At 51.8% G+C, this 14,566-nt stretch overlaps 4 protein-coding genes across 5 annotated transcripts; 1 reads left to right on the forward strand and 3 right to left on the reverse strand.

Annotated features, from left to right (window-relative positions):
* Window positions 1-270: 270 nt before the first annotated feature.
* On the reverse strand, window positions 271-2,688 carry H310_02873 (ABC transporter E family member 2). Its single transcript, XM_008866544.1, has 9 exons — window positions 2,519-2,688; window positions 2,388-2,459; window positions 2,272-2,327; window positions 2,028-2,223; window positions 1,918-1,983; window positions 1,766-1,858; window positions 1,376-1,710; window positions 949-1,324; window positions 271-891 (listed from the first exon to the last, which is right to left on the reverse strand). Exons 1-9 carry the CDS (start codon window positions 2,675-2,677, stop codon window positions 355-357), a joined length of 1,890 nt encoding a protein of 629 aa, XP_008864766.1. The 5' UTR covers window positions 2,678-2,688; the 3' UTR covers window positions 271-354.
* Window positions 2,689-2,959: 271 nt separating this feature from the next.
* Window positions 2,960-7,151, forward strand: H310_02874. Of its 2 annotated transcripts, none has more exons than XM_008866545.1 (20): window positions 2,960-3,027; window positions 3,084-3,184; window positions 3,238-3,429; window positions 3,474-3,620; window positions 3,668-3,730; window positions 3,795-3,869; window positions 3,921-3,998; window positions 4,045-4,131; window positions 4,183-4,230; window positions 4,284-4,346; window positions 4,398-4,463; window positions 4,519-4,593; window positions 4,640-4,696; window positions 4,745-4,789; window positions 4,842-4,868; window positions 4,916-4,996; window positions 5,058-5,126; window positions 5,176-5,268; window positions 5,317-5,583; window positions 5,629-7,151. In XM_008866545.1, exons 1-20 carry the CDS (start codon window positions 2,993-2,995, stop codon window positions 6,372-6,374), a joined length of 2,415 nt encoding a protein of 804 aa, XP_008864767.1. In that variant the 5' UTR covers window positions 2,960-2,992; the 3' UTR covers window positions 6,375-7,151. The 2 variants fall into 2 exon arrangements, with proteins under 2 accessions (XP_008864767.1, XP_008864768.1); XM_008866546.1 differs by having other exon boundaries at window positions 3,825-3,869.
* On the reverse strand, window positions 6,116-7,158 carry H310_02875 (hypothetical protein). The gene has a single exon (XM_008866547.1). It carries the CDS (start codon window positions 7,130-7,132, stop codon window positions 6,389-6,391), a length of 744 nt encoding a protein of 247 aa, XP_008864769.1. The 5' UTR covers window positions 7,133-7,158; the 3' UTR covers window positions 6,116-6,388.
* A 224-nt stretch (window positions 7,159-7,382) lies between these two features.
* Window positions 7,383-13,693, reverse strand: H310_02876 (hypothetical protein). The gene is made up of 2 exons (XM_008866548.1): window positions 13,222-13,693; window positions 7,383-13,163 (listed from the first exon to the last, which is right to left on the reverse strand). The coding sequence occupies exons 1-2, from the start codon at window positions 13,614-13,616 to the stop codon at window positions 7,520-7,522; spliced, it is 6,039 nt and encodes a 2,012-aa protein (XP_008864770.1). The 5' UTR covers window positions 13,617-13,693; the 3' UTR covers window positions 7,383-7,519.
* Between the last annotated feature and the right edge of the window lie 873 nt (window positions 13,694-14,566).

Consider the following 14,566-nt stretch of genomic DNA (forward strand, 5'->3'; position numbering starts at 1 on the left):
TCGGTTAACCGCAACGCGGCACATCTTATCGTGCGACCTGGCGACGTTGCGAGACGATCAGGTGAAGCATGCAGAGTGTTCATGGCCTCCACCTCCGTGCTGCACATGACCGGAACGGTAGGAAGCCAGTGGATTGAGTTGGGAGGTGGTTCAGAGTCGGGACTGGTTGAACACGTCTTGGTTCGACGGCGTGAACTTGCTCGAGTCGAGACCGAGCGCACAACTGAGGGACGTTTCTTTGCCTCCAACGCGACGCGATGCCAGAATGAATAGGTAGGAAAATGACATCAATTGAAGGCGTTTAGGTCCTATTCAGACGGGGTCCGCGACACGGCCAATGTGTTGTGGCGCAACTTAGTCGTCCATGAAAAAGTAGTTGCCTGTGTTCTTCTGCTCCGTGTCCTTGACCGAGTTGAGCTTGTTGATACGCGGGCGGTAGTTGGTCGGGTCGCGTCGGAACGTGATTTCCAATTGCTTCAAAAACATGTTCATGCCCGAGAGGAGACTTTGCGGCGACTGCGCCGTACATTCGACACCCGGTCGACCCTTGTACACGATGACGCGGTCGGCCAAGTACGTGGCCATGATAAAGTCATGTTCGACAACAAACGCCGTCTTCTTGGAGTGTAAAATGAAGCGCTTGATCACCTTGGACGCAATGATACGTTGTTCCGAATCCAAATACGCCGACGGTTCGTCGATCAGGTAAATGTCGGCGGCCTTGCCCAAGCACAGCACGATCGCGACACGTTGGAGCTCCCCACCCGACAAGTTGGGGACAGCCTGGTCGATGATATCGTCCAAGTTCAACGGCTTGGTTACGTCCGTCATGAATTGCGGATGTTGATACGAGTCACGGATTCGCTTGTGCAAGAGCGCACGCACGCTGCCCTACAACGTTCCATGGTCAGTCCCTCGTGGCGCGCCCACTGAACAGCACGGACGTACTTGGAACTTGGGAGCGATCTTTTGCGGCTTGTAACTAACCACGTTCGCGTCGTATTGCAGCGACGCCTTGGCGATTTCGTAGTGGTCGTCCGCGGCCTCGGCGGCTTCGAGTTCGTCCGATTTGAGCTGGTTGGCCAACATGCGGATAAACGTAGTTTTCCCCGTCCCGTTTTCCCCCAACATACACAAGATCTCCGAATTGACAAACGCGCCGCCCTCGACGTTGAGCTTGAATTGCGTCTTTTCATTGTCCTTGATCGACACCATCGTCTTGGTCATGCTCGGGTACACATACGTGTTCGCGCTCGTGTCGTCCTTGAGCTGCATTTCATCAGCAGTTTGGGCTAGTTTGAACGTGAGTTCCTCTTGGCGAAAGCTACAAAGGGCACAGGTCAGCCAGACAACGAGGCGCAAAACACGATCCTACCGAAGGTTCTCCGTCGGGACAAACCCTGCCAAGAAGATGTTGATGCCTTCGCGGACGCTGAACGGCATCGTGACGACTCCGTAGGCACTGGGCGACCCGTACAAAACGCAGATGAAGTCGGACAAGTAGTCCAGCACGCACAGATCGTGCTCGACGCAAATGCAGTACGACGAGTGGTTGCCTTCGACCATGGAGCGGATGACAAGGGCTGCTTTCAGTCGCTGGCGAACGTCCAAGTACGACGACGGTTCATCAAACATGTAAATGTCGGCTTGCTGGACGGCCACGGAGCAGATCGCAAAACGCTGGAGTTCCCCTCCCGAAAGCACTTCCAACTAGCGCGGACAGACGCGGTCAGTAGTAGAAAGAGACTAGCGTGGCGCTGCATACATCACGGTCGTGAATGTGGAGCAAATCCAGTTCGTTCATGTAGTACTCGAGCTTTCCTTCTTTTTCGCATCGTTCGCGGATAATGTTCATGACCTAGACGGGCGACTCCTTCGTGAACATCAACGACTCACGAACCGATGAGGTGCACGCACCTGGCCCTTGACGGCCTTGGGGATACGATCCACAAACTGAGGCTTGATAATGGCCTTCAAGTTGTCCTGGAACGGGGATGAGTGTCAAGGTTGCAGCGAAACAAGCACACCTCCAAAATCTTAGTAAAGTAGTTTTGGAGTTCCGACCCGCGGAAATGCGTCAAGATTTCTTGCCACTCGGGAGGTGACTCGTAGCGACCCAAGTTGGGCTTCAACTTGCCCGCAAGAATGCGAAGCGCGGTCGATTTGCCGATACCGTTGGTACCGACAAGACCCAACACTTGGCCGGGACGGGGCATGGGCAATCTAAGGAATTATTTCGTGATGACATTGGGTTGGAGCACTTTTCCATACCGATGGAGCTTGAACGTGTTGGCGCCGTAGCGATGGGTCGTGTTGTTTTCCAAGTCCTAAGCATGGCAATTCAAAATCGAAGTCGCCGAAAGGAGCAGTCGTTGTGTCATCTTTACCTTGGGCAAGTTGATGATGTTAATGGCTTCAAACGGGCACTTCTTCACGCAAATGCCGCACCCGATGCAGAGCTAGTTCGATGATGAGCACGGGGATGCTGTCGTCTAATTCTGGTGGGCATCGACCGTACCCCTTCCGAAATGTACGCAATCTTGGACTTTCCCGTGGCCTCAATGCACACCTTGCCCATGCGCACAACAGGACACGACTTCTTGCATTCCTGGCGGCACTTCTTGGGCTTGCACTTGTCAGCGCTCACGATAGCGATGCGGGTCAGTTTGTCCGACATCCCAATGCCAAGAATAAAAACTGGCCGACAACCAGCCAAAGGACCCTCCGGATAAAATGCCCAAGAATTGGGCGTATAAATTCATTTATCCGCCATCTATTTTCTATCGAGTGACTACTACTAGTTACAACTTCATCCTACTAGGTCCTTGGAATAAGTTTTGGAGCCGAATAATATATAGTGCATTTAATTCTCAAGTGATAGAAAATGGATATTTGATCAACGCAACTGGATCATTTGAGGTACTAGTACTTCGTCTTGTACTAGTAGTCACTGGTCGATTTCAAAATTCAAAAGCCAAGTCCAGCCGCGCAAATGTCGGGCGCCCGAGCCAAGCCTGCGATTGGGAGGTACGACGCGATAACGGCGACTTGCAACGATCTTGCATTGACGTGTTCGCCGATAGACACTTTGGAACGGTCGTGCGCAACGACGTTCGTCGCGATTCCAACGGCTTCGAGGACATCGACGACTTCTGGGACGATGACACCTCGTCGGCTGCGAACGGTGCGTGGTAAACCCGACCAAAGAAAGTGCCAACATCATGTTTCTCTTCGTAGATTCTACCACTGATATTGAACGTTCGCGTGATGCTTTCGAGTTTTCCAGTCGTGCGACGAAATCGTCGGGCACGAAACCTGTCCTTCGTACACCCAAGAAGGGGGCCGACCTGACACCCAAAGTCAACCGCAATTCCGACGGATTCGAAGATATCCATGATTTCTGGGCTGAGGCTCGCGCGTCTGCTAATGGTATGTCCGGTCGCTGCAAGTACTCGTGTTGATACCTTAATTAGAATTATCCCCAACTGCTGGACATACGAATGACAGTGTTGAACTCGGCGGCACTGATCTAGACGCCTCCGGTATTACTCTCCAGCCCGCAAAAGCAGTCCCTCCGCTGTCCGCAAAGAAGCATAAACATCTCAATCGTCGCCAGAGACGTATCCACCACTTTCATCGGAGCTTCAAGTCCTCACGCGAATTGCAGGGCACACTTTAGACGGCGCCCCTCAACCCACGAACGAAGGGATCAACGACAAAGAACAACAAGGTACGAATGCATCGTCAAGTACAGCTCTATTTTCCGAGTATGTGTACATAACCCGCCCTTAAAGCGGCCTCCCAACCGCCTCCGTCGAGCACAGCCATCACCCCACCATTTGCAAGACGCCCCAAATTCCCTAGCTCATGTGTGCAACTCTACTTTCCTCATTGCAAAAATCTCATATTCACAGCTGCAGCCATAACAGCTTCCGTCATCATTCCTACTTCGACTACTCAACCCATGGAAAGCATTCCAACTAAGCACGAACCATCTCGTAAGGATATAAATAATGGCAGGAGTCGCATGACTGTATTGAGTAGCTCAAACGCCGTTGAGGCAACGAGAGGACAGCGACGTGTATTCGTTCAGCAACATGTCATCTCCTGCATCGACAGTGAAGAGCACTGGTGCGTCATTGGCCTGATGAGCTGACTTGAATGCATCAACATCGCATACAGATTCCAACTCCCCCCAGACGAGCTTCATGGTGTCACCAACGCTCACGCGTAAGATATCATTTCCCAAATCGTAATCTCCACCCTCAAATGGTCCGATTCAGCTCTTCGACGAGAGCATCGCAATGTCCTGTCTACACCGTCGCCAACACCAACAGAGATTCGAGGTACAGTTTTTTTGCTCCATTGGCGTAAACGCCAATTATCGTAACACGTAGCGATGACGCCGCTGTCCCCTGGTCGTGCCAACGATGTGGACCACTCCATGGTGGCGTCGGAACAAGGCAAGATTGCATCAAAACAGTTCAAGTCAAGTCGTAACATGTCCATTTATTTTAGACGAGTCGCGTCTAGATGATGCACAGAACGACGCGATGCCTCGATTGCCTTCGGAATCACAACTGGAACACCGAGGTAGTTTCAAGTTTTCAATTTCAAGTTGAACGTTTGTGCGATGTAGAATCGGTTGCGAGCATTAACAGCCCTGCAGGATCCCCTGCGTCCACCACAAATCGGGGTATGAGTCACATAGCAATTTCGTGGTGGGCTCATACCGCAACCGCAGAATCCGTTAGTCAAACCAACGACCTCGACGCATCACGTTACCTAGGTGACGAGAACACTGCATGCTTGCTAAATATCTTACCCTATTGCCTTCACAGAGCAGAATGACGTTGAAGATGATGAAGGTTTGTCATGTACGAGCTCGAACGATAAAATTTCACGACATCTGCAGCTGTTATGCCAAAGCTGCCGACCCGAAAACTAGTTCCTAAACTCTCGACGCCTGAAAAGTTGACTGTTAGAAAGAATCGACGTGAGATGCCAAACGAAGTGTACATTGACTTCAATTTATTGATTGTTTCTGGATGAATTAGGCACATCGTCTGATGAAGAAGCCGATATTCCCGCAAAAACCCCCTTGAAAAATAACAGGAAACGCCCAGGTAAATGCCTTCATCACCTTTTGCATGGATCTTTAACCGAACGATGCAGTGGAGCAAGAAGACTTTGAATTTGGCATGCCGTCTCCCCAAGAAGATGGTGACCCGTTCTTGGGCAACTTGACACCAATTTCGCCCTTCGAAGGTTCAATCGCAAGTGCTTCATTCGCCGTCTCATGAGTTAGACCCGTAGATCACACGCTACACACGCCTCCATCGACAAAGACTAAGCAACGTCCGCCAATGAAGAAGAAATCTCAAGCTGTCTCTGCCAAGACACAAAAAACAGTCAACGTTGCAAAGGTCAAGAAGCGCAATAAATCGGCCGAGGTTGAGTCGGACTTTGAGTCGTCGTTTGCGTTGACGGACCAGTCGCGAATGGACTCGGAGTCGGAGGCTGAAAACGACATCACGGTTCTAAGCAATGCCGACGCGATTCGCTACGACTCGGACAACGACGGTAGTTTCCCTGCCTGAGATTCGATTTGACCGTGAGTTGGGCTAGAATCCGGGGTCCGTCGATCAAAACGGCGCAGAATCAAGCCATTAGCGTGGTACAAATGTGAAAGGCCAGTGTACGAACGCCGCCAAAGCGGCGTTGGGTTGATTTTGCCAACAATCTCCCACATTGAGCGCGCTGGCACCAACACGCCGGCAAAGCGCCAGCCGCACAAGTCATCGCACAAGTCCAAAACGACTCCGTTTCCCATTGACGACTTACCGTCGGAATATTCGTACTTGGCGACCGACACGGGTAACATTTGGGACGAATTGAATAGCGACACCAAGAAAACGCGCGTAATTGGACGGAGCAAGGCGTCCGAAGTGTTTGCGCTTCCTGGCATTGAAGGCCTACCTTGCGGTTATGCTGGCCAAACTTTCAACTTGCCTGGAGGCCCGACCTTACCCACTTGGATCTCTGGGCGCTTGTTGCTACCTCCGAACGGCGCCAAGCAGCCCGAGTCAGTCGGCAATTGCACGCAGACATTTGTTGTCCTGCAGTGCCAACCGGGCTCTCTTGAGGTGGCATATGCAGATCCTTCAGAAGGTTCGTTCGACCACGAGACGGCCCAAAGGTTTCTCCTGAGCCCCGGCGACGAGTACTTTGTCCCGCCCCAGAATGCATACTACTTGCGCAACCATTCCAAGACTGTTGAGGCGGAAGTCCGGTTTGTCATCATGAAGCCATCGCGGCTCCAGCTCGCCACGGCGGAGAAAGCGACCACTAGCTCCAAGAAGAAAACAAAATAAATTAGACCCTAGAGCTAAAAAGGAGTGGAATGTAAATGGTCCGGCGATATCCGCAAGTCCAAATGGTCGTCGTACGCACACATGTTGTCAAAGCTAAGGAACGCCAAGTCCACTTGCTTCAAGACATCCCCGACATCGGGATGCTCGATGAACTTGAGCGTCTTGGCCAGGAGTGCCGTCTCTGGAATCACATGCACGGCGGCGTGGCATGCATCGCGTTCCGCCAGCGAGTCGCCGACCGAGATCAAGCTGTGGTTGCCCCACCCTCGTCGATTCCCGAAACACTTGGATGCAATCATGCCAAGCGTCTCGAGCTTCCATCGACGCGCGTCGCCCCCGCCGCCAAACGTGCGCTCGAACCAACTTCGAGCGGACACGATGTGGATTTCGTCCGACATGTTCAACAAGTCGTGGACGGCAGGCATGTACAGCGAACACGCAATTTCCACCCATCCGGTTTCGGCAGCAGTTACGACAAAGACCGGGCCGTACGTCAAGGCTTTCGTAAGAAGCGCACAGATGCGGACTTCGAGCGCCGCGAGTACTTGGCGATCAACCGCGCTCAACGCAACACTGTGTCCTCGATACGAGGGAAGCAGACCTTGGCTGTGCAGCCACGTACTTGGACACAACGTGTCGTCCCAATCGAAGACAGCGACAGTTCTGTCTCGACTAGGGTGCATCTGGCACTGCTGTTGCGAGTCCCTGAAGCTGTCGTCGTAATGCGTCGACGGTGGGCGAAGGTGTTCCGAGAACATGTCGGCAACTCGGGGTTGGGATGACCAAATAATTACTGCGGGTTCATCTGGTGGATTATCCGGTTGTCAGGATACTTTTGACTCAGACAACGCAGATGTATCCGGATTCGGAAGGGGTGGTCCCTTCATTCTCGACGTTCAAACCATCATACAAATTCCTCGTGAAACATGCATCATTCATTTAATTCAGGTTTGCTCAAACATTCATCCGTTGTTGCCAGCGTTGCCCCACAAAAAACACCGTTGAATGGGAAAAATCGAATTTGTTTTTTTTTTAATTCGAATGAAACCCGAATTTCGTCACTGGAAACGAATGACCACTGTGGCAACAATGGCCAAAATGGCGACGAATTTATAAATGTATTCTTTGGTATACAAAAATCGCAATTACTCGTCGCGCTTCTTCTTCTTGGAGCGTTTGGTCTTGACCGTGTGCGACGGCATGACGTCGTGGGAAAAGAGCTTGGACACCTCCAGTCCCGACGTAAATGCGCTGTTGAACATCACGCGTTGCTGGAACGACGAAATGAACGGCATAAACATGGCGATAAACAAAATTGGACCAAACACGATCCAGCCCACGGCCCGGTCAAAGCTCTTGGCCATTGCAAGGATCACGACATGGTTCGACTTGAGGCGCACGATGGCAAACTGGACAAACCAGTACACGGCCAGCACAACAATCAAAAACACCTCGACGAGCTGCAAAATGGTCAAGTACAGCAGCGAGAACAGCACGAGCACCATGATGAAGAAGCTCACGTTGAACTTGATCTTGCGCAACTTCTTCTGCTTCATTTGACTGCGCTTCGAAAACCGACTCGCGCAGTACCCACAGCAAATCAAGAGCAGCATGACCACCACCAATGCACCGACAATGATGAATGGCTTGAGGGACTCAATGAAGTTCCTTTGGAAGTCGAACACGATCACCTTGTTCTGGTCCTTGTAAAACAAGCGATACATGAGCTGCAGATAAATGCCAACCGCAACAAACAAGAAACGGCACTTGCGCAAAAACTGGACGACGCGCGCACTCACGCTAGAGTGCTCCAAGTATTCGAGTTCGTTCGACCACCACCCAAACCAACTCTCCGACGAGTCGTTCTTGGTCTGCAGCCAGTTTTGCCAGTCGTTATAGTCGTCAATGCACTTGTCCCAATCCAGGCCGCTCGGGTTGAAGAAGAACGGCGCCCACAGCCAAGTGCCAGCAATAATCCACAGCGAGAAACTCATAATGCCGTAGTTTTGGTTCGTTGGCAACACGCAGATCTGGTAAAAGTTGGCATAACATCGCTTGTCCCATTCATACTGCAGTGGCTCAATGTTGTTGTAAAAGAGCTGGTCGACACGCCAAGAGCAGTTGCACCATGAAAACGTCCCGTATGCTGAAAACAGGATGAGCAAAAACACCAACTCGACGCCGCGGTAAAAGTGGCTGAACGCGTAAAATCGAAACAGTTCGGCAAACTTTTCGTGCTTGATGGTAAACCCACGCCCGGTTGCGCGGTACTTGGCGCCGCCATGGATCAACGTCCGATCAAAATAGTTCATGCGGTTGCCCATTTGGAACGTAAAGAAGAGCGGGCCAAGCGTCAACACGTTCCACACCAAGTACGAGAACCCGTGACGGAAACCGCGCTCGACACCCACGACGGCAATGACAGGCACGACGAGGAGGAAACCAAACTGCAATGCCCATGACGTGTTGAGGACTCCACTGATCCCAAGACGACCGGATTTGAGGAAAAATGAGTCAAGGCCACTCAACGCAAAGTAGATCTTGCCGTAGATAAACGCGTAAATGCCGAACACGGTCATCGTTTGCGTGAAGTACCACCCCAGGTTGCCATAAAACCAAGAGTTGAGGCGCCAAAAGTCGAGGCGGCTGCCCATTCGGGACGCATCGCGAGAAATGACACACTCCCCGGCACCAGACGACAACTTGGCCTCAAACAACGCCAATTGTTGCATGCCGACATCACGACCTTTGCCCACTTGAATGAACTCTTCGTGGGACACACGACCACCGCGCAGCGTCGTGTTGAACCCGGCGAAAATATCTTCCGACAAGTTGATGCCTTTCGAAGGCTTGGCAGTTCCCCCCGTTGTCATGGCAAACATCTTGTCAAACACGTCTGGATGGCCATAGTGTTGTCGGACGTGGAACAGGGCGAGCATGCGTTGACCCAGCGACACAAACGACAGTTCTTGGATTTGCATGAAACTCGCCAAGTTGGACACGGCACCAGTGAACACGTATTCCCGAAAACCAATAATCGTCAACGGGTTCTTCGAGTGCTCCTTGCGGTCCACCGTAGCGAGCAAGTTGGGCATCTTCAAACACTCTTCTAGGTACCCGTCTTGGTTCATATCAATACACTGGAGCATTTCCCCCCGTGTGAAAATGATCGCGTGATTCTGGTTCTCGGGCTTCCCTTCACCGATGATGGGATCCCCCGGTAACTCGACGCGGTATACCTCGACGATCTTGTCGCCGATTCCGCGAATGAGCACGGAAAAGTACTTGGGTGGCCCATCCTTGACCTTCTTGGGGCCATCAACGTATGCAACACGAAGACCAGGATGCTTCATGAGCAGGTAGTCAATGTCTTGCGCTTGTTGGCGCTGTTCGTCCTTGTGTTTGCCATAGATCTGGCACGAGCAGATATAGTTGAACTTGAGCGCGACCATTTCGTCCAACTTGATACACCGATTGCATGAGCATCCGTGCAAATGCATGGGTTCGTTTTCGCCGATTTCCAACCAGTACAAGAACCGAATGGCTTCTTCGTTGTACATCATTCCCCGAACTGTACGGGCTAGCGTTTGGCCGCGGTAGGACGCCCATAGCTGCACTTCTTCCGGGTACTTTTTCAAGGCTTCGTTCATATCCTTGACGTTGATGCGTTCCAAAAAGTTCTCCCACTCGAACGGATCGATTGTTTGCAAGTAGTACAGCAGCTTGATCGAGTCGTCATTTTCAGCAGTCAGCTCTTTCACCGAGTACAACACGATTTCGTTGAAATACGGCGTCGAAATCGAAAACGAGTGCATCTGACTCACAGGTTTGGCTTCAGGCATTTCCATGAACAGCGAGTTGGTGAAAAAGCGTAGACGGCGCTGCCCTTCCTCAGATCGAGGCTCGGCATCGAAGTTGTCCACCGTAAGGAGCTGGTACGCCCGAGACACAATGTCAATCGCCGTTTGATCGTTCACGATGCGCTGGAGTTGCGAACTCGCATAGTGTTGTGCGTCGCCAGGGAAAAAGAATGAGTTGGGCTTCAATGGCGTGTCGTTCAAAATTTTGACCAAGTGTTCTTGCTTCGAGAGGACCTTCTTCAGGCACCCCATGACAGCTTCGACGTTGTCGATAACGTGGTACAACGAGCGCAAAAACTTGATGCTGCCTTCCTGGGCGCCTTTGGGCACTTCCAAAATCGACTTCATCAAATCCGCACACGACGAACGAGCCTGGTACAAGTTGCTGAAGTTGAGACCTTTCAACGTCGTCTTGTTGGTTGCCATCTCCTCCATGAAGCTGAAACACGCTTCCAACTCTTTGTGTTCGTCGCCAAGCAATAACTTAATCACTTGTGACGAAAACTTGTACGAGCCCAAAATGGCTTCCACGCGCAGATCGTCCTTGGTCAATCGTTCGCGCATCGACACTTCAACCTTTTGCAGAGTCTTGTCCTTCTTTTTGTCCGACTTGAGCTTGTCGTGCAACGTGTAGCTTTCAATAATGATGTCGATGGACTCGTCTAACTTGCCAGCCGTCAAAAAAGCTGGCGGGTACAGACGTCGCTCCGCCACGTCTTTCGAGTCGATCAAGTAGCTTAGTACGTTCAGTTCGCGGTCGCTCAACACATCCGCTTCGCGCATACTAGCGAGACAGCGGTTCCAAGCCATGGCGAATGGAATCGTGCGCTCAAATTCAGCCCCAGAAACACCGGTGATGGACGTGATGTTGGAATTGCGTCCAGTACTCGAGTCCGCATCGACACCACCGGGGGTTCGCAGCTCGTTGTATCCGTCGTTTTCCAACAGTGAACTGAAACCTTTGGCCGTGCCGGTCAATGGCTTGCTCCCTTCCGAGTACGAGACGCGCTGGAATCGACGTTCCGGAGCAGGATCGTCCTTGGACCCCTTCTTCGATTTGTCCTTCTTGCCTTTCTTCTTGCCGCCACGTTCAATCAAGTTGGACACGAGCTTCTTGTTGAAGACTTTTGGGATCGACTTAAACGTCAACCGAAGAATGCGAAACGATCGGAGCTCGCCAATGCGCAAGTTGAACCCGCGGACCGACCCAAAGATGACCGACAAGAGTGCGTAAAAGATCTGGGCGTCGTACAGGAACACCGTGATGGCCGGAATCCACAAGAAAGCAATGTACAAAATGTTGTGGAAGCTGAAGCTGATGAGGAACTGGGTCGTCGGGTGGTGCAACTTTGCGTCCGTCGACCAAATGAACACGGTCGTTTCCACCAAGTTCTTGACCATGAATTGGTAGTCAAACGTGAGTTTGCAAGCAAACAAAAAGAGCCAAAAGCACGTGTACCGGCAATACGCGCCAAATGGGACTGGCAGCGACCGACCGACATATCCGACGCCGACACCCGATATCATTCGACCGAGGAGCTCGCACGCAAACACCAGGACCAAACACCCCACCCCACCCAAGAAAAACAGCGGACCAAAGTCGCGTTTCTTGGTGAATCGGTTGAAATCGATAAATGAACCGATCAGTTTGGGCAACGACTTTAACAAACTCTGCGGCTCCAAACGACACATGTCGCAGTTGAGTCTTCCGTCTGTGTTGTTGTTCAAGATGGCCAAGGCAGTCTTCTTGTACACCAGATCGCACAACTTTTGATCGTACTGGACCGGAATGCTCTTCAAACCGCCATCAGGGTATACGGTTGCATTTCCAGTTTGAGAAAAGCACTTCTCGATCAGATCAATGTAGCACGTGCAACGGCCGCTTTGCCTTTCAATGCAGTCCTGAAAAGGAATTTGACTCATCAATTCCTTGAAGTCGCGGGGATAGTGCGCAAACGTCTCGCCTCGGACATAGGTTCCAACTCCCAAGCAAGTCGCCAACTTCGCGGGGTTGCAAAGTTTTTGAGTGCTGTCAACTTCGACTGCCGTCAGGGCGGTAGTTTCGGTGTCCGTCAACGGCGTGGTGTAGGTGACGCTGTCGTAGTACTTTTTCCCGAACACTTCAATCTTGCCCAGGTCAGGGCCATACATGATCGGACTGTCCGGGCACAGCGTGATCATGTTGATAGCAAACCCAACCGTGGCCAAAAACAGTGCAAAGTTGAAGAGGAAAATACGGCGGAATGACGTTAGGGCACGGAACCAAGTTCGCTTCTCGATGAACGTCTTCTTCACGACCTTCGGATTGCCCTTCTTGTCGGCGCTTGCAAACGCTTCCCCGATCGTGTACGCGTTGTACTTGAGGCACTTTTTCGTCCAAAAGAACTCATTAAAGTCGTCGTAGTTGCGAATTTCATTGTGCGGGGCGCGCTGGCCCTTGGAAGTCTTCTTGTCGTTGTCCTTTTTCAGTTCGTTGTACATGGGGCGGATCACCGATGCCAAAAAGTCTCCTGACTCCTTCGAACCGCCCGATTGCGACGCCGGAGCGAGATTGTGAAACAAAAAGCAAAGCAATTCCGGTGTCTGTCGAAAGTTGCCAGCTTCCCCCCAAATGAGGAAGAAGAGCACGATATCAGTCAAGTTGTCCCGAGTAAATTTGGGCTTTTGGCCAATATACTTGCACCACTTTTTGTAATTGTCAAACAATTTGGCATGGAACTTGGTGACAGCTTTGTCTGCCAACTGCATCTCCCTTTGCTGGTCGCGAGCGGGGACGGGCTGGTTCGCCGGTGCCTTGGGGTCTGGAACGTCCAGCTGCTCTTTGTAGTTTGTCAAGAGCAAGAGGACATGCTCTTTTTGGTTGAGCACGTTGTTGTCCTGGAAACCAAAAGTCGTTTTGAGCGATTCAAACACGTCACCAACTTGCGAGCTGTAGACAGTAACATCACGATTAGCAAGGTGCGGGTATGCGAGTAAGCCCAACGTACTTGAACAGTTTGCCCGCAATGGAATGATAAATCTGCGGGAGATTGTCGAGTTCGAGAATGTTATACTTGGACGCGGTGCGCTTGTTGCCGCCGATCGCGGGGTTCTTGGCTTTTTGAGTCTTGATCATTTTGACATAGCGAAGCATCTTGTTGTTCAGACGAGTGGCCGCTTCCTGTTCTTCTTGTGTGCTGTATTGAATTGCCAGAGCCGTCTCAAATATCTCGACAGCGCGGTTCAAATTGCGCTCAGCCAGGTCCGTGTCTCCCCCCGAGTTTTGAATGCCGACGCTTTCGTTCACCAGCGCCATGCCTTCATCGCAGAGCTGCTTCTGACGCTCCAGGCCGCGACTGGATCCGTAGTCACCGTCTCCACCTCCACGTTGCTGCTTCCTCATCACCTGTTCCTGTTTGGGGGATGCGTCGCCAGTTGTTCCTTCGCGCGGGCGGCAACCGACTTCACGCGGAATGGACGAAAACGAAAACTAACCGCCCCGGATATTCTGGCGTTTTTTATCGAAAAATCATGGCGTGTTCACATTCAATATACAAACTTGAGGATATTTCAATAGCATTTGCATTTTGTAAAGGTCGGGGCGGCAGTTAGTAATGGGGCAGCCACTTTTTTTTTCATGCCCAGGTTACGACCTCTTACAAATGTCAAGTATATCGCATCCAGAAAATCGATTTTTCGAGCTGAAAAACACGTCTTGCCGGGTATAAAACGCGTAGCGAACACCGATTATGGTACCCACATGGCACTGTATCCACGCGACGACGCCACCAGCGTGCTGGACGCAGGGGGTATGCGCCCACTTCGAGCGTCGAATGGAGGAGCTGTTGTTGCGAAGGCTCGCGGTCCCGGTGACAGTGTGCGTACGTCCCCTCTGCGCGTGAACCCACCACAGTCTCGGTGCTGAATTTTCGTGGGACACTTTCAACATGGAATATGCTCAAGTGCCAATGTATGGTCATTACACACCGCAGTAGGTAGGGCCAGGATACACAGGAACATCACCGCGCGAGCGAGCCCCGCATGGCTCGTCATGGAGAGTGCCGAATTCGCATTGAGAGGGGCGATACACGCACGACCTGCCACGTTGGCTTGCGAACCACTTGAGTCCCAAATGTGCAGCGTCCCACAAGCGACAATCCTTCGACGCGTCCTCCCCCGTCGACGACGGGATTGTCAAACTCTCCAAATTTACAGTAATTTCGGTTGGGAATGAAACGCCGGCGGCGACTCTCCCCAACCTCCCCTGCCGAGGCGACGATCTCCCATGAGCAATGACGTGAGTATGCTGCGTTGTGAGACTTGTACCGCTGGCACTCGCTTGATTTCATGACG

The sequence above is a fragment of the Aphanomyces invadans genome, assembly GCF_000520115.1.
Source record: "Aphanomyces invadans strain NJM9701 unplaced genomic scaffold supercont1.4, whole genome shotgun sequence".
In the NCBI taxonomy this organism is placed as follows: domain Eukaryota; phylum Oomycota; class Saprolegniomycetes; order Saprolegniales; family Verrucalvaceae; genus Aphanomyces; species Aphanomyces invadans.